We start from the raw sequence: 25,683 nt of genomic DNA, 5'->3' as shown, positions 1-25,683 counted from the left end.
ACAGGGACACAACTCAAATAGCTTTAAGTGATCATTCAGATCTATTAAAATGTGGTTGTATGAGGTTCTGACACACTAAAGCAGTACTGCGTGTGCTGTGGACGCCCCCTGCTGGGCCCCTGGGCCAAGAACGCGCATAAAACAGGCATGTTCACTTTCACTGCAAATATGAGCCACGTAAAAACAAAACAAAGGCTCACTGAATAAAATCTCCACCTGCTTCAGATTACAACACTGAAGTAAACTGAACTCCTTAATGTGCTCACTCTACTTGACCAGACTCCGTAGAGGAAAAACTGTGTTTTTAAGTCAACAACACAATTGCTCAACTGCTGCATCTTTTAGTAAATGTGTGTCAGTAACATAGATCCATAGAATGTCACAAAATAACATGTCCAAACTTACTCATGGAGGCAGCAGTGGATCAACAACTTTTGTGTCTCTTAATGTAAAATGGCTACTTTTCTCTGTGGACTTCGGTGAGGGGGAGTGACTGATTAAAGATTAACGTGTCACAAATTAGTTTTCTAATGTAGCGTTAAAGAGGGGGATATATACTTAAAATATCACAGACTAATGCAGGTGTAGAGTTTACTTGGTTGGCCTTTTGTTAAGTGGGTAAAATGTATTTTCAGTAACAACAAGCATGCCCATATTATGCTGGTCAGCACTGACCAGGTGTCTCATACAACTACACTTCAAAAAAACCTGAGATATCTCTTTAAAACGCTATTGATCATGAGTGCACATTATCTTTTTGTCAGAAATTCACACGGCGCACCACTGTGCCGGAAATTGAGTGGCTCGAAATGTAGTGTATACACATCTTCATGAGATGAAATAGTATTGTTGAAAAGGAACATATAATAAAGTTCATATCGAATTTTAAGGTTAAATTCAACTTAAATCACAGCTCAGAGATCATTAACTGGCACAGCACATCACTCAAAAATATTTACCAAAATAACATTTCAGGGAAGTCTTACAACTTCAAAAAAAGCTACAAAAAAGCTGGAGTAGGTTTGTGTCATATCCTATATTATGATTGTTAAAAAGTTAATCTGGGCAATGGACTATTCCAAGTTAAAGGAAGATCTTACTCTCACAAGAAATCAATTTTGCCTAATTTGGTCGAGAAAGATGAGGTCTTAGTTTTAGCCAGATACCCTATCCTTTATTTAACATTTTGTACTTTTTTTTTTTTTTTTTTAAATAATCTATGATGATTCGACTATCTCAAGAAGAAAGGACGGCACGCAAACCTTCAGCCAAATGCCAGAAACAACCTTGACAGCAGCCTTGCAATCTGATTGTTTCACATGAAGAAACATGTAGGCAGTTTGTTTCACCTTCTCATGAACAGACAGACGGCCTCAGGTGGCCATGTCAGTTTTCATGAAAATACAAAGTCAGCAAAGCCCAAAATTCATGTGGGCGAAACACATTCAACTTTTTTTTTTTAAACCTTAGTGTTTGCTCATTTGCCACAATTGAACTTAAACATTTTAAAGAAATATCATTTTTTTTTAAAACACCACCAATGAGACAAAATCGGGCTCACACAGTTAGCCCCGTAATACCACTCAGTTAAAAGGTTTTCAAACCATTTTCTTCTTTGTAAATTCCAAACGCTTTCCTAAAATCAAAGGATAAACAAACAGGTCTTTGATGCCGTCAAAAACGCAGCTGAACTTTCTGCACTCTGCATCAGCGTGTTTTTAAATACTTCTTATAATAAAACATCAAAACAACAAAATCCGGCCTCTTGTCAATTTATTTTTTACTTGCATTATTATGCATTATGGCATCTTTAACACAAGGGAACCCCATGCAATACAAAACTGTAAATTTGTAATGCTCATTCATGCACTCCAATAATATTAAGCAGGGTACTTTACCAGAGTCCTGAAATTATGTGGAATTTCCCTTTATAATAATAGTCCAGGTTTTCTGGATTCTGGTTGTATGAGGCACTGACACTCTTAATTTCTCTTTTTTCTAGCTGGAAACTTTTGAAAAATGCTCACTCTCCCACACCTGAGTTCATAAAGAAAATCTGCGTTTTAAGCACATAGGGACACAGGAGCTGTTGGCGCTTGCAACAATAAGGTAAATCCAAACAGGGAAGGATTTCAAACACTGCAGTGACAAAATTACAGATCTGAACCTACTAATGGAGGCAACAGATCAACGACTCCTGTGTAGCATGTTGTAAAATTGCTGAATTTCTCAATGGTGTGGGAGAGTGAGCAGTTTAGGAAATGACTGAAACTTCAGCTTCAAGACAGAAAAGGCCGTCGGTGAGATAAAGCAGCAAACACATTCTTAAGATAGCCACTTTCTTTGAGTGTGAGTATCTGGTTCTCAGCCTAGGGGTTGGACATAGGGCAATCAGCACTGAAAATTAGTGAGTACCTCATACAACCACACTGAAAAGAAAACTGATACTAGGCAATCCCTTCAAATACACTCCCAAGCATCACCTTGCGGTTGTCTTTATATGGTACAACTTCTCTGCATTTGTAGGCTTAATTCATCTTGCACTGCACTGATAATGAGCCTCATTAATTAAGCCATAGGTTTAGCCTAATGATGTCCAAACAAGATCATCAACTCATCAATTGCCAGGTAATCAACTATTGTAAAATAATAAAAGGATATTAAATATTTCAGCTGCTTACCAAACACCCACATAAGGCTGGGCAATATATCAATATTTTATCTTGGATGGATAGATGTCATCATGTCGTGATAAGGTACCTGTGATGATTTTTCCTGGTTTTAAAGGCTGTTGCATTGATAAACACATTTGTGAAATACACTAAACATTATAAATTCAATATTATATATTGAATAAAACAATCATGGAATTAACAAAATTATATTTAAAATAGGTCACTTAATAACATTTCTTTAATTTTAAGCCTAATTATTTGTTATAGCAGAATTTTACCATATCTATATTCAGTGTCATTGTTTCTAACACACAAAAATATCCTTCATTTAACATTAAAAAGCCAAAGAAATAAGCCAGGTATTATCTGAAAAGAAAGGTAATAAACACAAAAAATAATCCTTTTCAGAGAAATGACCAGTGCAGCTTTATATCCCCATATATCTCCTATATGGGGATATAGCCTAAAAAATATCCAGATATTATTTATAAGCCATATCGCCCAGCCTTACGGACATATTGATTTGATTTATATCAATATCAAATGGTATAAAAAAAGATTAGAAAGAAAAAAGATTTTTTCCCCCACATTGCCCAGCTCGACACTCATGTTCACCTTCCGCATGGGAACTTTTTCAAACACAAACATTATCCCATCTGAGGCAGCATCACGTAAAGTCACCCTCTTCGCTCTGTTTACTACATCTTGAGGTGCATAACAAGGATATACACAAAAAAGGCTTTGCAATGCCATCTCCACATACAACTGTACACAACAAAATGTTAAGATACTACATGTTACATGTAGAATTTTCACAAAATATATATATCACTACTAGACCAGAGTAGAACATTGCCTCCAACCATTGGTTTTGGGCAGAATAAAAGACTAAAATGTAGAAAACCGAAAAGCATCCTGAGAGCAATGTGCTGCAAGGCACATCCAAACCCGTCCACGATCCTTTCCTTAGAGACTGCTCGCATGTCTGATGTGGACTGTGTCTGTAACCTACCCCAAAAAAGGAGACAAACTTCATCTCCACCATACTTCCTATTAGCATTAACTTGTTTTTTCATACAATTATCGAAACTTCATACATGACACAAAATCAACCAGCTCCAAGGCCAAACTGTTTCAAACAGGTTTCGATCATTTTATCTGACAAATACAACAAAAGAGTCAAATTTACAGTGTTTTTTTTTTAAATTCCTTGTGCAAACATTTTAACTGTGGCTTCAACACTGATTCAATCTTTTCATAGAAAATTGCTGCATCTTGCCCATATCTCAGGCCTGTGTAATGAATTTCCAAAGTTTCACTAGTTGACATGCACATCAGAAACAGGTTAAATATGATATGACAGATACACTTTCGTTCTCATTTTTCACTCGTAAGTCTGTGACAAACACCGGGAATCACGGACCACTCAAGCGCATGCCAAAGTCGTCTTTAAACCAACATTAACCTGTTTCTGAAAAAGCTCCACTGACAAACCGTCACTTAGAGCTACTGGTTGAACCAAATATATTTTGAATCTTTTCACAATGAAAAGAATCAGCACAACAAAATAGACAAGTATATAAATAGAAAATTCCACTAAAACCAGAAAGGTTGCTGTACACAATAGGAAATGATCTAAACAGATGTCAAGTCTATAATCCAATCAATTCTGTGAACCAAAATGTTAAGTTATGTAGAACACCAACACTATATAAACTATCTTTTTGGCATTATTTAGCAGCTTATAAATGACTTTGAAATAATGGCTTTTGTGTGATTATATGTACATAATATGTGCACATCTGTAACAAGTCAAATCTCCTTTTTGACTTGTGTTGTGCACATTCAAGAGCTACCAAAATAGTAGCTTTGTTAATTCAGTGAGGCTGAGAAAATAGATCTCTTTAGATACTGAGATAGTGCTTTACATTTGAAAGTATATAAGAGGCTTCAATGCCTTTGATTGAAACCCATCAGTCAATGACTTATGCGTGAGGTCATTCAGATATAAGGCCATTAAACGTTGGAGTTCATGCTGTGAGGTTATGTGCCTTCCTCCTTCTTACTTATCTTCAAAATAAAATCACAGAATAAAAAGAAGCACACATAGACATAAGCTCTGTTATATACTGCACCAGAAACTGCACTTATGATTATTTTATAACACATTCAGAGAGCCTGAACGAGAGCTTCATAAACAAGGATGTATATGGAGTAGGTGTGTTAAAGTATGTGCATGTCAAATCAAATAAAGGCAAATATGGAAGATGTTGCTGAGCATTGGTGTAACTGGATGGGGACGAGATAGACGTTTTTATCTGTGTTAGCATGGACTTTATCTGAAAACACTATTTTAAAGTAACACAATGTTGGATTTGCTCACAGGCTCTGTTACAACTGTCATAAAATATATGTCAAGGTAACACAATACTGTTGAACTCTGAAGCAGGACTTCTAATGTACAAACAACCATGTCTTCAGACCAGGTACAGCAGCCAGTAAGGCGGGATGAGATGTATGCTGTAAAGTAGAACGTTGTTCTTTCTGTGGCATGGACCTGAAACCAGAAGTTCTCAAGTTCCAAAGCAGACGATGCAGACCAGCTCAGACTTTGACAGAGGGGACCTTCACCCGGTTATAAGTTGATGTATTAACAGTTATTTGAAGGTTGAAATCCTACATTGTGAGGATTTAAAATGAAAACACAGTAATACTGACTTAGATTTGAGTCACAATAACTCATATTAGCACAAGGTTTACTATTACACTATCTAGCTCCATTAGTCCTGAATATCTCCCATACTTCTGTTGTTCATCAAATCTTGAAAAAAAAGGGGTTAAACAATTTTATCTACAATGTATTCAATCAAAGGTAAAGTGATCAAAAGGACTTTCAAAAGCCCAGGATTGTTTTTAGGGATGGCTCGATATCACTTTTCCATGTCTGATAAGATATTGGTTCGATATCGTAATTTTACACTTTTTTTCTTCATATTTTCCATGTTCTTCTCGATATCTGATCCAGAGATTTTGATGAGTATCTGACTGATCCCTAAACAGAAGTATCATATCGACTCATCCCCAATATATTTCTATTGTGTTGAAGGTTATGATGGAAAGCTGCTATGCAGCTCCTGCTCAGGTTGTATGAATGTGTTATGAACCGTCATTCTAATACAATAGGACCTGACATGAACATCACCATATTTCACATGTCAAACAACTCAAAATTCAAATTAAACTTATGGGAGAAACTTAGGTCTCTGCAATCATAGTGATGTAAAATCAGATTTTCCATCAGACACTTAAAAATGACTAACTCCTGAGGGTAGACGTTGCACATGCAGCAACCTTAAACAAGTGGCTTATCTTTGCAAATAAAAATCCCTTCAGTATTTCCCTCATCTCATCATTTCTGAATGCGTCCTATGTTAAAATTGCTCAGTGGCACGACCTTAGTTTTGTAACAATAACGGCAGCGAGTTGCTGTGGGTCTGTCAAATGAGGATTCTTCTCCATGACCGAGTGCACTATGTAAGCGGGAAAGATGTTACAGAGGTTCCGATATGTTTGATACTGGTGCTCTGGGATAACATACCGGTCTTGGTGTTCAGCTGCAGACAGGGTCTCCCATGGCGAGTTCCAGATTTGTTCCATTTTGTCAGGCATGCTGCGGACCATCACTCGCTCACAACATGGCATCAGGCTGTTACTCAGTGGATATGAATGATAGCCATAGGACTCATTACCACAAGGCAGAGGGTCCCAGCTTGCATGCTGCTCACGACACAGTGGAGGTCGTCTTTGTCTCATTGGGTTGCTCTCATATAGTCGTGAGTCTGATATACTGTCCATACGGGTCATACCAAGTGAGCGTGTGGGCTGTGAGGACAGAGGTGGCAGGGCAGTCTGAGTTAGGGGATAGTCTCCAGGACAGCTAGATCTGGCTCCCACAGCAACGTGTTGGATATGTGGTGCTAGATGAGACCCAGACTGCTTACGGGGGCCCTGCTTGGGTTCCTCTGGTCCATAACTCTGTACCCTGGTCAGCGCTTCATGGCGAAACCCATGGGAGAAAGTGTGCATTCTGCCCTGAGCAGGAGACTGCTGCTGTCCCTTCATGCTCTCCTCCAGGCTGCTGTCCACAGAGCTTGGGTACAGGTCCACGTAAGAGGAGAAGGAGTCGCTGTTTGAATGGCTCAGACAGGATTCAGGGCAGTGGCTGAGATTTCTCTGATACATACCATGCTCATGCTCCATGCTACAGAAACTATCAACATTATGCATGCTGCTCATGCTCATGTTCGAAAAATCACTGTGCAGTGAGTAATATCCATGGTCACTAACCGAGTCGTATTTTGGGAACTGGTCACTGTATGTAACAGAGGCGCCATGACTGTTAGTAACTAAAATGGGAGGGTACTGCACACTGGACATGTGCTCCAGAGAACTGTGAGCAAACTGTAGAGACCCTGGCACTGGACTGCTGGCTGATCGTGTGTTCAAGGCCCCAGCTGCATGGCTCTTAGGAGGCTGCATGGTGGGCACACTGAGAGCAGAGACGAGGGAAGGCACTGAATTTGTCTCAGACTTCCTAATGACAGACAGTGCCTCTGAAGGTTCACAGGCCACTGAGCGAATACTGGGGTCAGACTGACGTTTGGGTGCCACGCGTTTGGCCTCCGAGCTGCTGTCCCCCTTTGCAGCTGCTGGACTAGTGCCGCATTTCACCAAAGCCCCCTCGCTCATCGTCTTCACTGCAGACAATTTGGCAAAGGCTCGTAGTTCATCGGCCACTGAGCGCTGTGGCTGGTTCACACGCTCGGGATGATAGTACTTGCACTTGTGTCCATATGTGCACTTTTTCCCTTTTTTAAAAAGAAAAAAAAAAAAAAGGTCAGAAGAAGAGAGGATGACAATCATATTTGATGACAATCATATTTGACAGTACAATTGACATTGTACTGTCAAATATGGAATAGTGGGTCATTCATTTTGGTAATATTAAATATTATTTGTTTAAATCTTCTTCACGTTCAATCAGTAAACAAAGTTGTCAGGGGCTACATCCATACCACTGTTTTCATTTAAAAAATGTTTTAAAGCCACATCACCAATCACAAGTAGACCAACAAGGAACATGTATTTAGATATTGGTTTGATAGTGTTGATATTGATTTAAGTATTTTTGCTAGTTTTTGTTAATTAAACTGCTAAACTGCTTTATTTTGTTTAGCATATTTTGAAGTTTATTTATTAAATATCGGATTAGGCTATCCCTAAGTAAAAAAACTTTCGCAAAACATTCACTTAATTCCAAACCATTTCCAAACCCGGAAAACACTTTTTCTAATTGCATAACCTTTAGAGATGACATGACCGTGGGAACCCTGAAAAACACAGCCCCGCATTTATCAATAAACTGAGCTAGCAGCGTTTATAAACTTTTCCATTACCTTTATTCAAAAACGCTAGGGTAGTGTGCCCGCAAATTTACACATTTGTAAACAAAAATTGAGTAGTGTGGATGTAGCCATGAGGGGAAAAATCCTGTGTAGGAGTCTGTAAAAGGTTGCAACAGTGACTAATGCAACCCAACACATCCCACCCTCTTCCTGTCTGCTCTCTCATCAAAGCTTCGGCCTCAAAATACAAGAGAACACACTATTAGAAGAAGAGGAACGGAGGAGAGAGCATGGTGATGAAAGCTACACTAATGCTAAATCACCTGACATTTTCATTAAGACCCAAACAAGCAGGCAGACCAAGTTGTCACTTAGATCTGCCAGTGTATGTATAGTCTGAAATTACTGGTCACGTTTATTACAGTATTGCAAGGGCAATACTGTAATAAAGTTTCCTCCAAAATGTATTTATTTATGACAATTAGGATATGAAGACGATTTCAACAAACAAAACAAAACAGTTTCAATCAACCGCAGACTAAAGTTTTAAAAGATATTTGGTGAACTTACCATAGGGGCAGGGTTGTTTTTTGTGCTCTGGAACAACAGGGCGTTTGCGGAGGAAATTTTCCAGGCTTGGACCATGTCTTCCCAGAGGATCGTCAGGTGGCATAAACCTGTTAACATTTATTTATTAGTTAAATGTCAACTTTAATATCCCAGAATAGCGTTGGGCAATAGCTTGGGCTGCAACTAACAATTATTTGCATAAATGATTGACTATTTTCTCAATTTATTGAAAGTTGTTTGAAAAGTCAGAAGATTTAAATTGTTATTAAGTGTTTCCCACACCTCAGAATGATGGTCTCAAATGTCTTTTGTCCACAAAATTATTATTCTTTTTGTTTTATGTACTTATATGGAGCAAAGAAAGCAGAACATATTCAAATTTAACAAGCTGGAAAGAATCTCTATGCACCTCTTACAAAGTAAGACCTATGCAACTCTGACTTCTGACATAAAAATACTTTGTTGTGTTTTGACCTTTCAAAGACCATATCCTTGTTGCCTACATTTCAACTGGACAAATGGTTTCTTACTTGTCATTGACAAAGGAGTACATTAGGAGGCGCTCTTCTATAAACTTCTTCCACTCGGGCTTCTCGTTTTGCAGGTCTCTGTAGTTGTCATTTGACACAATAATTCCATCAGAATCATAAGCCAGCTTCACTATGAAGCGATCATCATAGCACACCACCCTTCTGCCCTGAACTCTCCGAGAAGGGGTGAAAACCAGAATCTTCTCTTTTTCCAGCTTGCGTAATATTTCTTGATCTGAAAGAGACGTTTTTGAATGATCAACAACAGCTTAAAATTCAAGTAAAACAATGAAAACCTACGCTCTCACCAGTGGGGCAGAACAAATTCATGACCATGAACTGAAATATTTAAGGATACTGAAATAATATTTTATATTTTCGTATCATTTAACATCGAATTAAAGAAGTACACAAAAAAATTATTTTCTCATGTCAGGTGAACAAAACTAAAACATAAAAACGTACTATAAATGCACATATAAGTACTACTTTAGGAACTTAAATACAAAGTGCAAACATTAAGTTAACTTTTTTCCTTCCCAGATCACATCATGTGAAATTACTTTTCTCTGATTAGCAGTCTATTATTACTCCTCCTTGACTTCCCTTGGAATGTGTCACACTCACTCACCGCAAACAGGGATTGCTTTGATAATGCCATACTACACTTTTAAATGCATTCAGGGAGCTGAAACAGCAGGGTGCTTTCATTTTAAAACAGAAACCGGAGGTGAGTTTGTAACATATGTTGCAGATATAGATGCTGAAACTGTGGTGAAAGATAATTTTTTTGTCTGTTTTTGCTGTATGAAATGAGAGATCTATTCTCTCAGTAGAAATGTGCCAATATTCAAAGAAGTATGATAATGTCTGGATTCAGACTGTGGTTTGCCAATTAGTGACCTGGTCTGTAATAAATCATACATATAATACATAATACATAACAGATAACAGAATACATCTGTTAAAGTTGAATAATATCTTCAGCCGGGATTGGCACCAGCGCCCCACGCAACCCTCATGTGGAGGATAAAGTGACCGTCAGGACACTTGACAGCCAAATGAGCCAACATTGTATTTATTTTATTGACATATTTATTCTTGTTTGCTTCTTTATTCTAATAATCAAATTGCTTTTAATCAAATGCACCTTCAGTTGTAGCAACCCCTAGTTTTGTTGTATGTGTTTCTGTACAATGGCAATAAAAGTTACTTATCTCTCATCTTAAAAAGTATACTTTACTGTTCCATAGATATTCATATAGCTACTATGCAAGTATTAAAACAAAGTGGATAAAACAGCTTGACTACCTGTGATGAGGGCATCAGGTCTTGACTGTTCTTTTCTCCAGGCTGGGACAAACACAGTGATGTCTTTGTGTCCTTTCTCCCGAAACCACTCAACAGCAAGTTGGATACCACGGCAAGAGAACACTTCTTTGTTTCCATGGCTACACATGAAAAAAAAATATCATCATCATTGTCAAACCAACCCTCAAGAAAATACCAGTTATGTAGGAATGCACTATTTGGAAGGGTCTTACCTCATTGCCACATTTGAGCCATCAATGACAATAGGCCTGAGGTTATCATAGGTATCCACAGATTCCTCTTCCACTGACACTTCTGGACTAACTATCTCCTTCACACAGAGGGACCGTGATATCAGTGTGGCTGTACTGCTGCAAGGTTGAACTTCAGGTTCCACTTTATTTCCAAGCCTTACCAACTCTGCGAGAACATCATTAATTAAAGCAGCAGCTCCCAGCTTGTTGAGCACAGTCTCCACCTGCTCTCCAGAATAGCCCAACTTCAAAGCAAACTCCATCTTGGCCTGGTATTCCCTGTCACTGACAGCCTTGATCCCTGGTCCCACACTGCTCTCATCCTCACGGAAATCTACCGCGGTACTACTCTGGGAAAAACTGGGCCGGTCCAAGCACGGAGAGCGACAAAGCTGACGGTGTGGTTTAGTGACAGCCCCAGCCTCCCGCTTTTTACAGCTGCTGCTGTTCACCTGAAGCCTCTGGTGTTGTCGCTCTTCCGACTCGCTTTCGGAGCTGCTTCCATCCTCAGATTCGTCAGTGGCATGCTGCGCCTCGCTAGAGTCAATGTTCTCCTCCCTACATGAGTGTTTTTCCATTTTGAGCTTCTCCAACAAGGACCATGCTGTCATCACGTTTGTCTTGACACCTCAGAGATCCACCCCATGCTTCCTCACCTCCACCGCAACCAGGGAATCATACTCAGCTCTGTACTTTAGCACTACAGGCTGTTTGTGTAGGGCCAAAGCAATACACTATGTGATCCTAAAAAGAAAGCATAAACATAAAGCAAAAAGAGAGTTATTTATATCAGTTCAATACAGAAGATTTTTTGACTCTTTTTTTTCCCATTTTCGTACAGACTGTTAGATGAGTTTTATATATGTTAAGCAGGGAATATGTTCCCTGCTCTATCTTGCAGTTATGCAAGCTCTTCTGACTGACTTAATTATTCTTAAAATAGTGTAGACCTCATCTAGGATAGTTAAAACTTTTTTTTTTTACTTGTGTCCACACTGGCAGCCATGTTTTCTGTTAGAAAAAGCCTCTCAAACATGTCAGCACCTTATAAAACCACACCTCATAAAACTTCACCTGTCATTTTGAAAGCAATGATCTGTTCCCTTATATTTAGGATATTGGCCCATACATAAACAAACACGTGATATGAATGACATTCATGTGCAATTACTCATTAGCCTAAGAATTCTACCATCTGTTAAAGTGCTTACGAGTCATCAGCCTTCTCACCTCCTGCTCTCTATCCTCCTTATGGTAGACCAATAAAAATGCCTTATTTTCCACGCTAACTGCTAACAGCTTCTGTCGACATCTCAGTCTGCCTCCTCACTCAACAACACACATACACACAGAGATGGAGAGAAAACACTCTTTGCATTGTGCTGTGCAAGACATTAGATTTCTGTGCAATATATCTGTAACGTGACTTTATCCAGGAAACTTGGAGCAGTGTAGTGAACAGCAGCATGTTATATCGCAGAGTACAGACTTTCAGTACCAGATGATCACATTCATTTAATCGTGAGTAGCCAAAGATGTCAATGTGATTATGATATGACCGTGCAGCCCCACTGAACTTCTGAGGGGCTTGGGCACCTCGCAGCAAACCTGGTTCTATTCCACCTAGTCGTCCTTTGGTAAGCGTCATACTCCTGATAGCAAATTCGGGACAACTTTGGGAAAGTGAGTGACACTTTCCTGAAAGATATTACGATTGTGATCCAATTTGCAATAAGATATTTCAAACTCCACATTTTGGAGTTTAAAATGGGTTTCTATGTGGAACTACTAAAAAGCTGAATTTTTAAATACAATTTCAATTCACATTATAGGGAACAATGTACATAATAAAACTGCCATCAGCCCTCCCTCCCCCTAGCATAAGCTCAGGCATTGTCTTCTGAGCATGCACGATTAAAGCACTTTAATCAACTAATGTTTATTAAGTCACTCAACTAAAGATAAAGGAAAATACATGAAAATTGAAATCCTAGTTTACAATAGTGACAAAGCCTACCAGCACCTTACACAACTCTGTATTGATGACATTACCATGATGCACAAGGGAACAGATTCTTTTTATGTCAAGACAGATGGCGGCAACAGCAAATTTGTGCTCGTCATTCAGCAGTTTGACAGAAATCTCATCACCACTCACTTCTGCTCTGCTGCTGTATACACAAACACTACCTCAGCCAAGTCTGATGTAGGACAAAGGATACAAATAATGTAACAAGAACAAATAGAGGCATAAAAAAGTTGCAGTGCAGTATTAAATACATGAACTACTTCATTGCACACTTTAGATTTGTGAACACAGAGCAATGACAAAACAATTCAACTACAGAAGCTGCAAATTAAACAATTGCATTGTTTAAAATTGTAATTTAAAAATAATTGCACAAATAGGAAACATCCATATAAACAGGCCAAAACAAGCAGAAATCCACCTATGGTTATATCTTTTTCTGGTTTCCTCAGAAATATGTTGTTACATTTATTTGTATTCATGAAAAATTCTGCTGAATCAATAATTGTTTTATTATTGTTAATTGTTATTAATGTAGCCCCCCTCAATCATCATCATGAGGTAGATGGAAATCCTCACCCCTAGTGTGACTGATCCCCAAGACGCTAAATGATAAGAAACAGATACAACAATCTTCACTTCATGTTCAAGTCTCTCAGGCTTATTGTTTACATTGTGAAAATCTGTTTGTTTTGGTCCTGTACTGCAGAACAACACTGAGCGCTCACATCTATGAGCACAAAAGCCATACTGGCACTCAAGCAACTTCCAAGCCAGCCAGACACACAAAGTGTGGGCTGAACATTGTTATCCCCTCTGTATCCCCTAAAGCCGTCAGACAGATGATAAGGAATAGGAGGAGGGGGCAGCATAAACCACACAACACAAGCTCCACAAGTGTGCATTTTTTGTAAATGTAAATAATTAAAATCAATAACATGCATTCACAAAGAGAAACAGTACATTACTTTCCCCCAGTCTTGCAGAGAGAATACAGCAAGCTTCGAGCTTCAAGAGGCGCAGCCCATGATGTGAGTTGCCTAGCAACACAGCCTTGTCATCAGCTAACTCCTTTTTACCAGTCACGACTAACACAAACACAGCTCATCATCTCTCTTAAGGCAGCCAGTAAATGCAGAACACACTACATTACAACTCCACACTCAAAAATCTTGAGGCAGCATTTCTTGCAATAAATATTAGATTAATCAGATATCTATTAGACTCTGACCAATCTGGATCCCTAGAAATGTGTACAAATTGAATTTCGGCCCATGTATGTGCCAGAGATATTTACTTCGAGCATGATGAAACAACAAACATCCTCAACAGACACTGAAACTAATGGGAGACACGCAAGGTATTGAGAGTCCATTTATGTTAGACTGCAACACAGTAAGTATGGCGATAAACAAACAAGTGAAACAATATGAAAACAAACTATTGCTTGAATAGTAAAAACAAAGATATGCGGGGACGTTTGATTAACAGCAGAAAAGGATAAATGCTCACAGAGCTCACTGTCATCCAAGACAGTTGATGACTACATCATCCATACATGGTTAAGGAAGCAGAGCCTCTCCAGTCCTTTACCTTCCACCTTCGGATTCATGGGCTTAGACTCAGCAAGGCCTCCAGACTATCTCTGCATACTCTTGTGTAGTTGTTTCATAGCAACAAGTAGAAGCAGGTCCCTGAAGCCATCTTTCAGATGCTGACCCAACAATATATCCACAATACATCAAGAAAAAAACTGCACTATGGTGAGTTGTATTACCTGGGTGGTTAGATGTCTTAATATGTTTAAAATGATATGCCTTATCATTTTTTCTTCACAGTGATATTGACGCTCAATGCAGAAAAAGTCCTACATACTCAGGTGAGACACTGATTATCTCATGGACAGCATTAGTAATCACTTTTCGGAATACTCATCACTTCAAAATTGCAAAACTGTAATGTAATAAAAAAAAGTGGTATCTGAAATAATTTTATTACAGTAAGGAATCCGATCAGTCAGTGGCCAAGAAGCTGCCATTTAGCTATACATTCAATGACAAAGTGGCATCTATCCCAAAACAATGGACACAATGGATGCTATTAAACTTTAAACTATGGTTTTGGAGGATTTGTTGTCAGCATTAAAACAGAAGGAACCAATAAAATACATATTCATCACTGACAAATTATATTTTCAAGTGTGTCAACATTTTACCAAGAAAGAATTTAAATCTTATGTTTATCTTGCACAAACTAAATGTAATGTAATTGTAGTATGTGATTTTTAGGTCATAATGTGTCTTGGCTATCTGTCTCCAATTAACAATGTCATATTTTCATTATTTATTATGTCATGCAAGTATTAAGGACCATTGAAGATCTAAAATTAAATCTGGTCATAATATAAGTGACCTCCACAAGGGAAAAATAAATTGATAATTTTTTGTCAATATTACTTACTTGTGAATGGGAATATTAAAATTACCATCATCTGTCTGACTTTGTATGATGGTCCATTCAACTTTACCTTGTTGATGGAGTATCTACTTAACAAGTATCTGTTTTTTTCCTCAATTCTGTAGGAATGCAAAAAGAAGATGTGAACTTCATGGAAACATTCACACTGATGAAAGATAGATAGAATGAAGTTAACAGCCATTATGCCTTTCAGCAATCTACTCAACAGTGCAACAGATTCCCATTTCTGGATCTATTGCAATGATCATCATCATCATCATCATCATCATCAATACTAATAAAACTGAGGAACTGGATATCAATATCAATAGCAATAGCATCAAGAGATGGGTGAAATGAATGAGTAAATCAAAATGACAGTACAAGAGATGTCATACTTACAGTCATTTAACACCAAGAGAGGTGATAACATTAGTGCGAACGACATCATGTTTGTGGTCCAGTTTGATCACAATTATCTGATTTGAAACCCTTAGGCCCCGAGTAACGGTTAGCACACGATAACACGCTGGTATTACGTTACTCATCCAGCTGCAGTCAACATTTTAGCTACATAACCTAACCGACCTTCTTGCTGGCAAGCGGTTGGAAAGCGGTTTGGTAACTGTTGCGCTAAGTTAACGCTAACCAACCAGCTTGACAAGCAACCCGAAGCTCTTCTCAGTTAATGGAAACGTTAGCATAGCAAGGTTAGCTAACATGAAGCGATGCTAACCCAAGTCAGTGTGGCTCCACAGGCTAACACAAACTCCTGCTTGCTAACGGCGGCTAGCTTTAGCTACAGAGCGCGTGCTAACATTCATCAATACAGCAGTAACTTAAGATAAAGTTGACGGTGACTTCATGTTTCAGTACAGCGGTGCGACTTGCGTCTCTACATGAGCCGCACGTAAATCACTGCCATGACCGTGGTTCACTTCACACGGAGTTCACCTCACCTTGTTGCTGTCATCATCCTCTTCGCGTGAACACTTGTGTTCTGCTGCCATTGGCTCTGTCGCAGTTTTATCGGGGTTGCCAGATAATGCGATGGAAACAGGTAATGTGAAGCAAAGCTGCGAAAAAAACAAACCGGGGTCACAGCAGCGTTACAAACTTCACGTCTCTACCACAGAACGTTGTTTGAGAAAAAAAAAGATTCCTCTTGTAAATGATGCTCCCATGAACGCTGACCTTTGCAAAGATGCAAAGACAAACTTTCCATTGATTCTTGCTGGAATAAAAATTGGAACTTAAATATTGAAATACATTCTATATTATTTTATTTTGACACACAACAATATCAATCCCAGCTACCACTCACACAGGGTTAAAAGTGCAATGTGTAAAATTCAGCAACAGAAGCCAGGGTTCCTATTATTAAAGATTAAAGATTACTTATCTTTGTGGGGGTCTCTAACAACTGACGTCAACTAAGACTGAGATAAATACATAACGAAATATAACCAGAGAGAGACTTCATTGTGAATTTTTCATTCACACATATCAGGTAGATTGCAGCAGTCATTGTCACTGTCATTCACAGACGATATCATATTTTTGTTGTAAATGCTGACGTTTCTGTCAGCATATTAATCTTGTTTGTGTATATTATACTCTTTACATTGAAATCTGCATTGTTTGTGATTAAAATAATAAAATAATAATATTCGTATAAAGTAGTGCAAGCCAGAGAGAACTGGAAAGTTATAGCTGATATAAAAGGGCTCATTCTGGAGAAATATTCTATTTCTACCAAATGGAACTTTACACACTGGAACTTTAAGCCTATTTCCCACTTCAATTAGCAGGTAAACCTAGGATTTGTGAACCTGGTTGAACCCACTGAAAAATGTGATTAATATCATTCTCATTGCCTGTGGTTAGTCTCCTCTCCTCTGGTGTTTCTTTTTCTGTTTTTCACCATATCAGGTAGACCCTGGAAACAAAATGAACATTGTTCACGTCTTACTTAAATGGAGGTCAAATTTACCGTCACAATTGGTGTGTGTGCAAATGAAACAAATTCTTCCTTCGGCTTCTCTTCAGGGGTCACCACAGTGGATCATCTGCCTCCCTCTTGTCCTCTCCCTTGTGTCCCCTTCTGTTACACCAACTGTCTTCATGTACTCCTTTAAAAAAATCATGGACCTTCTCTGTGGTCTTCCTTTTTTCCTCCTGCCTGGCAGCTCCATCTTCAAAATCCTTTGTCCAATAAGAAAAACTATACATCCTCTGCACTCGACCAAACCACAACCTTGCCTCTCTTATGCTATCACCAAACCCTTCAACCTGAGCTCTCCCTGTTCCATAAAACACATTTTAATTCTAATGTAATTCTAAGACTGGACCTATATTTACAAACTATTTCAAAGCCAATAAAACCCCAAAAATAAAGCCCATCAGAAACATTATAACTAAGCTATTATTATACTATTATACACTTCCTGGTCAATTCCATTTCCTTTATTACTTGAAGCATTTCCATATGTACTGTGCTTTAAATTTGGGACAGTCCTAGTTACTGGGTTGTGATGCATTTTGACAATATCCAGTCAATGAATGTAGTCTATGTAGGTTGCAGAGCCTGTATTGAGACACAACTGAAGCCCATTTCAGATAAAGGAGTCAGCATATGAATAATGTTGTATTGTTTCTGTTCATTAAGACTAAACAGAGGCAGAATTACACACTGCAGGTTTAAATATCTGAAATGAACTGCAGTGTTTAACACTCATCTCACAGCATTAGTATAAACTGCACACATACACAAACACAGGAGAAAAAACAAAACGACAAAGAAATTCTGAAACTATGACTTGTCATTTTTATTTTAGTGTAAGGCAGTGTTCTACTCCAACAAAACTGTAACAAATTTTCAATAAGAATCCTGTAATGTAACAATCAAAAAGAACATTACCAATTTGTAATACCCATTCTGACTGCATTATTGCAGTGTATAAGTAGCTGAGAATATAAATACATGTACTAACATTTGTTCAATACTACACCATAAAGAAAACTACATTGTGACAGTTTAACTTCTGACCAAACAGTATATTCCTACAATAAAATGATACAATGTGAAAATAAAAGCTTATCTTTTCATAAAATCAATGAAATTGCTCACTCCGTAAGCTTGACAGTAACATATTAATGGAGTGAAGAATTCAGCACTTTACAGGTGAGTTAAAAAACATAATTCAGCAGCCACAGTAAGGCCAAGTTGGCTCATCAAGCGAGGAAAAAAAACAATAATTATGAAAGTTAACATTTTTCTCCTTTGATTTTTTTTTGGGTAACATTTTATAGGTATTTCAATCTGGTTGTTCTATAGATGTTTCTTCACTGACTTACATAAAGCACTTTCATACACACAGATCCAACCTATGAAATGTGCTAAACAAACAAGAAATACTAAACACATGAATCACTAAAGTATAGACTTTGTGTTGATTTTCTAGCATGCATTTTGAGATTGAGCCAAATGTCATAAAAACTAAATGTATAACAAATAAACCTCATAAAGACATTAAGACATGTTCTCCGTCTGCCTTTTTTCATGGCAGACACTGACTACATTGCACGTAGCCCCTCTGCCAGGAACCAGCTTAATGCTGCGTTCCACTTTAAAGTTGGAATGTTCACGGTGTTCCAGTCACGAAGTTGGGAAAAAACATGGAAACAAATGTATCTTGGGCTAGCCATTCTTAGCAATGGCAGTCAATAACACTTCACAATATTTTGTGCACACAAACAGCATAGCATCATATCTACCGATCAACTATGTGTACGACTAATTTACTGTAAAACAACATAAGTGCTATTAATAGTCAAATAAGCAGTTTTTGTGTGGTGGCAGCCACCTTGGCCCAGGAATGTGTGGTTGTTCAGTTTCTGAGTTGGAAATCAGAGTTCCGGAAATTCCGAGTTTCGACTACAAATGGGAAAGCAGCATAAGACGTGGATGTGATGCTCACTCTCAATGAAAAAAATGGCTGCAAGCAGGGACACAAGGTAAAACTGATTTTAACCATTTAACAAAAAGCTATGATGTTACACAGCCTTTTCTTTGGAAATTCAAATTTGTAAACACCTCATGGTCCTAACACCAAAGTCCCTTCAGAAAATGAGTGATTTTTAGCTCACTGAAACACAGGAGCTGCTGTACTGCTGCCTCATCTGGTAAATTTGTGTTACTTTGTTAAATCTGAATGAGATGAGATGGAGTGTGTACTCCTCTATGGACTTTGATGCAGGGAGTGTGGGTTTAAAAAGCAACAGAATCATTTCAGTCAGAAAAGGATGTCTAACAGTGACATATAGTGGGAAATATGTCCTCAAATGTCACAGAGTTAAGCAGGAATAGATTTTAATATATGGGCCTTTTGTTAAGTGGCTACAAGCTGGTTTCACTCAAGTCTCTGCTGGCCATTTCAAGGGACATGGCTGACTTTGTGTCAATTTACCTGATACAACCACACAATAACCCTACATTATCCCTTTAATGTTATCAGAACACTTAAATCTCTCTTACTTTCCCATGCAAAAATGTCCACTGAAATGGATCAAGATATTCCTGTGTATGAACTGACATTTCCCACCGTGACATCTCTTCTTCTCTTTCCATTTCCTAAGCCCAATTGTCTCAAAAGATTATTCAATGAAGAAAACAGCTAGGAGCACCAGGTTGTGAGCAACAGGCAAACATAAACCTTAACAGAGCAAAGAAAGGTCATGGAAAAAAAAAATAAAAAAAAGAGTAAAACCAACATAATCTGGCAATTAAAGCAGTCACACTGTACATGTGTATAGAGGCAAGTAGCTTTGCTATGGAAACAGGGCAAATAAATACCCAAGTGTGACAAGACTGTCCAGACCTGGATGACTGAGGCTACATACAGTATGATTAACAAAAACAATATTCAGTCACGTGAGATAAATCTATGAACATTTTCAACTATTACTGCCTTAAATACATTCAATGGATTGAAATGTACACGATCTGTGTGACACAAGCAACTGTTACTGTGCAAATAAATACAATCCCATTCAACCTCCCAGGACAGCAAAGCTGGCACAGCATGATGGCACAGATGATTAGAGAATAGTCTAAAATTTGAACTTGTGTCCCATCTATCACAGTGTATCTATCACAACCTGGAATAAGTTTTACAGGTAAACGGAAGCAACGTTACTCCACTGGATGTAACATTAAAGCACTCATTGGCACATAGACGTGATCAATTTAATTTTTGGAAATGTGGTTGTATAAGGTCAGATAGTTCCCCCTGCACCATGAACAAGAGACACAGGTTTATATATACTTAAACATACTTAATATGTATAAGTATGTTTGCCACTATTTCTCTCTGTTAAAGGGCCCTTTCTGCCTGGAAACGGAAATCAGTGTTTTTAGCTCATGGGGACACAGGGGCTGCTGGTCTATCTACTGCTGCTGCTTTGTTTGGTCGGACTGTGCCACCTGGATAAATCTTAACAAAGGATTTTAAACACATCACAAAAGAACACATTTGAACTAACTGATATTGATCAACAACTCCTGTGTGCTGTGATGTAAAATCAATGATTTTCTCAATAGACTTTGGTGCAGGTTAGTGAGCAGTTTATTAAAATGAATCTTGATTTGCCTGCTGATTAAATCTGTCCAACAGTGATTTATTAGGCAGGTGGCTGAAATCAGTTTTTCACTGACAGCAAGTGTCCATGTCTGAGGCTGGTTCCTGGTGCAGGGGGGGCAGACAATGTGTCAGTACCTTGTGCAACCACACTTCAAAAAGCCTGAAGAATGACTTTAATGTCATGATTAATACCCCTTTTAGTTAAAGGTTGTCTCAGGGATTTTGTTGCATGCCAAAGGGCAGACAACATCCCTGGCTGTCCTTGTCTCAACGGGGACAGCCATTTCATCTTCTGACAGACTTGTATTTAAGAGACTCCGAGTGCGACATAATCCTTCCCTGTTTGCCACTTGTCTGCTTTTACCACACGGGCTGTAGGACTGCAAATTAGTGGTAACTTCTTCTGATCCCTCCGCTACCATTCTAGGATAAACAAAGGTGCTATGAGGTAAACAAGAACCTGATTGCAAAGGTTCACCCTGTCTATTGTAAAGCTCTGTACTCTGTAAATCACAGGACACTCTTTCTGACACACGTTGCAATTTACTATGAGGAAAGTCAATGCTGGATGGATTTGAATATATTTTATGTTCAACATGGGCTTGACTAACACACTGTAATTTTTCAGTGATTTCCCCCTTTGTCAAAGGAAGGTTTAAAGACATGTCTGACCTTGGTTGCCATGATAAGGACAACATGCTGCTACAGTCTTTAACTTCTGATGCAGACACATGTACATTCTTTTTGTAATGTGGTGAGGAGTCTCTTTCAGGGTCATTTTCAGTTTGAGGACATGAAACAGTAGCAGCTCTCTCCTCTCTGTACGTGTCAGACAAGGTCTGCTCAAGGCTCTCTGTGTCAAGAGATCTACTTCTCCGGTCTAGAGACAGAGGATTAGGCATGGACTGGCCGACTCTTAGGCCAAGGTGCCTTGGGAGGCTAGCAACTGCCCACGTATTACTGACCAGATTCTGTTCGTACAGGTCTAACATTTGACAGTCAAATTCAGCAAATGCATCTTTTTGTAGGTAGCTTTCTTCAAACTCCTGATAGGGCGATGAAATGTCCTCTTCCAGTTCCATGTGAATGTGTTCATCATATTCACCCTCATTATGCATATCTACTACATCAAATGTAACTATGGTAGGTAAGGCCTCCATATTTGGAGTGAAGGCAGAGTTTGTACCCAAATCATCAACACTGTTGTGCAAGTTGCTCAGCATCTGAGAGTGTTTCGTATAGTCCTCAAGTGCTTGGGAGAAACAAACAGTTTGCCCATCATCCAAATCGTTGCAATCAGGAGACTGAGGACTGATATTTCTGTAGGGCAATGCCACAGGCTTGTTTTCCTCAAGGTCTTGCTCTTTGGGTTCACAAAATGTTTCAAAATCAGGTTCTGATGCGTTTCCGAATGTTATGCTGCTGTGGCTTTTTTCACAGTCAGAATTAAAGAGTGGTGTCCTCTTTTCCGTGGAACCAAGCATATTTCCCTTCTCACCAAACACACCTGATTCTACATTATTTTTGTTGCTTGAAAAATTTGGTTTTGAATTTAAATTACTTTCAGCATTCAAGCTGATTTCCTGTCGACCACCCAGGTTTTGTGCCAAATCTGAGGAGTTACTACTCTCTCGAAGGTCATTAACTTCATACAGTTCTGGACTTATTTGTAACCGATCCAATTCTGGAACAAAGGCAGAATCGGTCACATTAACCAAATCAGTTAAATATTCGCATTGTTTGGAACCAGGAAGTTTTGATGTGTTTTCATAATGTGGACTGACGAGACTCTCATCTGTTGCAAAAAGTTCATAGAGGGCATCACCGCTGTAACTGTCCCGGGGTAGTCTGTCTGTCTGCAGTCTGTCCGTTTTTTCCTGACCTTCATCTGGCCCTGGGGTAGTTGAATCATAGTAGCCCTCATCACTGTTTGGGACTGATTCTTGATGCTCACTTTGAGGAGTCAAAGCATCAGTAATTGAAGACGTGTCCATGCCAGTGGCCTGTTGTGCACTGTTACTGTTCATTAAGTCCATATTGTGGGAGCTTGTCAGCTCTTCAGTCATATCTGTGTGGTTGTGACTGCAGGAGCAACAGATTTCTTCCACAGTATTATTTTCCCACACATCATGACACTCGTTGCCAACATCTTCAGGTGAGGCCATTTCCTCACCGCCACCCTGATAAGTCAGATAGCAGGAGGCCCTCTTTCCTCCATTTCTGCTCCTTTCCCCAGAGACTGTGCTCTCTGTGATGCTGTCGTCTTCTTGATCTGCAATAATGTCCCCACATCCAGTGAGTGAGTCAAAACTCTTTAATGAAGCAACGTCTCCAAAAATCAGGTTGAGCTGATCTGATGAGACAGACGGTGCCTCAGAATTCAATAAAGGTTCAGACGTCATCTGGACTTTAAGGTGAGGCTCACTGTGTCCTCTGGACATCTTCTCACAATCACTGGAAACTACAGCCATTAAATTAATTTCCTCCATTTGATCATCAAGCTCAGACTTTGGACATTCTTGCTCATCACTCTTATCTGATGCCACAGCATCAGCATCACATTCAGGTTCAATGGAAACATTACATATAGCATCTGCTAAAGGCACGTCAGGTTCAGGTCCCAGGCACTCTGTGACATACTCATTGGTGTTATCCTGGATAACAGGCACCTGTTTCTTGCAGTGGGGAGAGGACATTGGAATCATTTCACTTTTATGCGTTCCAGAATTTCGATGGTTTCTGTGGTGCCTAAAACTTTGAAAAAGACTCCTTAGACCTTTCTTCTGCCGGCCCAGAGTCAGTGATTTCTGCTCAGTACTGGGTTGACTACATTCACTGTGAGAGCATGTGTATGCCTCTCCAGAGGAGTCCCTCTGGCTGTGGTACTCACAGTCTCCAACTGAGCACAGCCTCCCTCCAAGACTGTCATCCTGACTAACTTTACTTAGCCCATCATGGGTTTTGCTTTTGGTGATACCTTTCTTAGTCTGATTTTTACTCCGCCCTCCAAAAAAATTTGGCAAAATACAGATACTTTTACGGACTCCAAAAAATGTCAGGGCAGTCCTCCTAAATCTTCCTGACTTCTGAGATTTCACCGTGGCGTTCAACACATCCGACTGAAGCTCTTCTATGATGTCCTCTGGGCTACATTGCGAAAGTGATCTGGATCCAGTAGCTAAATCCTTTGTGTCTCTGTGTTGTTCGTCTATCTTGCAAGAAGCCATGGCTACCACAGTTACAAAAGTCCAGCAGGGGGCATACTAGCTGAATTTTTTTTAACAGCCAGCTGGATAGTTGCAGGAAATTTGCCCTTCATCTGGTATGAATGCTGGATTGAGAGAAATGACACAAATATCAATGAACTTTTAAAACTGACCACATTGATACAATAGCAATAGTTCAGAATAATTAAAGGATTGTTCAGAATTTATGTATCAGTGTATGAGGTTCTGATGGTGAGTTCCATTTACATCAAAAAGTAAGTCAGAGGTCAGAAGTGGGGTTATAGGCGTAGTGGTTCGCACTGTTGACTTGCAGCAAAAGACGCAGGTTCAGGACCTCATCAGAACAAGTGCCTTTCTACATGGAGGTTGCGTGTTCTCATTGTGTGTGGGTTTTCTCTGGGTTCCCAGACTTCCTCCCAATCCAAAAACATGCAGAGTAGGTGTGTGACTGTGAGAGTGAATGACTGTTTGTCTCTATGTGCTGGCCCTGCGATGGACTGGCGACCTGTCCAGGGCGTACCCCGCCTTTCACCCTATGTCAGCTGCGATTTGCACCAGCTGCCCCACAAACCCTAATGTGAAGGATAAAGCAGCAGGGAATGGCTGGATTCTTAAAGATAAGCAGATGTCATTACAAATCAATATTTCATTATCATCATAAGTAGGGCTGCAACTAACAACTATTTAAATCTTAGTTGCAGTAATCTGTCGATTACTTTTTCAATTAATGGAGTAATCGTTTGGTCCACAAAATGTCATAAAATATCATAAAAAGTTGATCAGTGTTTCTCTAACCCGATGTTCTCAAATGTCTTGTTTTGGCCACAAACCAAAATGAGTGAAATCAGTAGTAGTTGTAGTAGTAGTTTAGAGTAGGTTGGCTAATTATATTCAGTCAATATATACTTAACGAGCTTTAGTGGTCTGAGGTGTAAGTTTCGCATACACAAACGCATACGGTATCCGGTTAGCTAACCGAGTCAGGAAGGAAGCAAACTCACCAGCTGTTGTGGGGAAAATGTGCAACACTGCTTGTCCTCTCACTGTCTCACAGTCTGTGCCTTTAACTTTAGCTTCGTACAGACGGTGATACTGTATAAGCTGCTTCACCCAGGCCGCGGAGCAGCTCAGATCCGGAGCTAGCTGCTAGCTTATGTGCTAGCTCACAACGCCAGCCTCATTCTCCAGGGTTTGTGTACGTGTGTTTGAGAGTGAGCAACAGAGAGAGAGACAGAGAAAGAGAGTCAACCCGCGGCAGCTCCACAGAAACTACATACATGTGTCGAGTTTAGCCACGTATAACTATTTCACGAGTTTTTCTACACAAGCGTTTGAGTGCTGGATCATGACGTCTCCGAACTGTCCTTGTGGCGCATACTAGTGACGTAAAACGTGTGTAACGTTTAATGTCTGCACCAATTTCACTACTCAATATTTGTTGGCTGATGTTCATTATGTCAAATCGTGGAAAATATTAAAAAACACGTGTAATGCGGCTAATATTTTATTTTGTATGACAACTATCACATACACGAATGTAATTTCTCTAAAATGCAACCAGAATTGTATTGGTTTCCTAATTG

General features: G+C 39.2%; 2 protein-coding genes across 3 annotated transcripts; both read right to left on the bottom strand.

Moving 5' to 3' along the window:
- Window positions 1-3,805: 3,805 nt before the first annotated feature.
- Window positions 3,806-16,330, bottom strand: zc3h12b (zinc finger CCCH-type containing 12B). 2 transcript variants are annotated; one of them, XM_044028496.1, is made up of 6 exons: window positions 16,191-16,330; window positions 10,725-11,489; window positions 10,492-10,631; window positions 9,181-9,415; window positions 8,651-8,757; window positions 3,806-7,543 (listed from the first exon to the last, which is right to left on the bottom strand). In XM_044028496.1, exons 2-6 carry the CDS (start codon window positions 11,354-11,356, stop codon window positions 6,117-6,119), a joined length of 2,541 nt encoding a protein of 846 aa, XP_043884431.1. In that variant the 5' UTR covers window positions 11,357-11,489; window positions 16,191-16,330; the 3' UTR covers window positions 3,806-6,116. The 2 variants fall into 2 exon arrangements, with proteins under 2 accessions (XP_043884431.1, XP_043884432.1); XM_044028497.1 differs by lacking the exon at window positions 16,191-16,330 and adding an exon at window positions 15,634-16,179.
- A 1,705-nt stretch (window positions 16,331-18,035) lies between these two features.
- Window positions 18,036-25,466, bottom strand: amer1 (APC membrane recruitment protein 1). Its single transcript, XM_044029047.1, has 2 exons — window positions 25,102-25,466; window positions 18,036-24,204 (listed from the first exon to the last, which is right to left on the bottom strand). The coding sequence occupies exon 2, from the start codon at window positions 24,098-24,100 to the stop codon at window positions 21,071-21,073; it is 3,030 nt and encodes a 1,009-aa protein (XP_043884982.1). The 5' UTR covers window positions 24,101-24,204; window positions 25,102-25,466; the 3' UTR covers window positions 18,036-21,070.
- Window positions 25,467-25,683: the final 217 nt, after the last annotated feature.

This window comes from Solea senegalensis, linkage group LG6 (genome assembly GCF_019176455.1).
Source record: "Solea senegalensis isolate Sse05_10M linkage group LG6, IFAPA_SoseM_1, whole genome shotgun sequence".
NCBI lineage: Eukaryota > Metazoa > Chordata > Actinopteri > Pleuronectiformes > Soleidae > Solea > Solea senegalensis.
The sequence above is the reverse complement of the archived record's forward strand: the minus strand, read 5'-3'. Positions and strand labels throughout refer to the sequence as shown.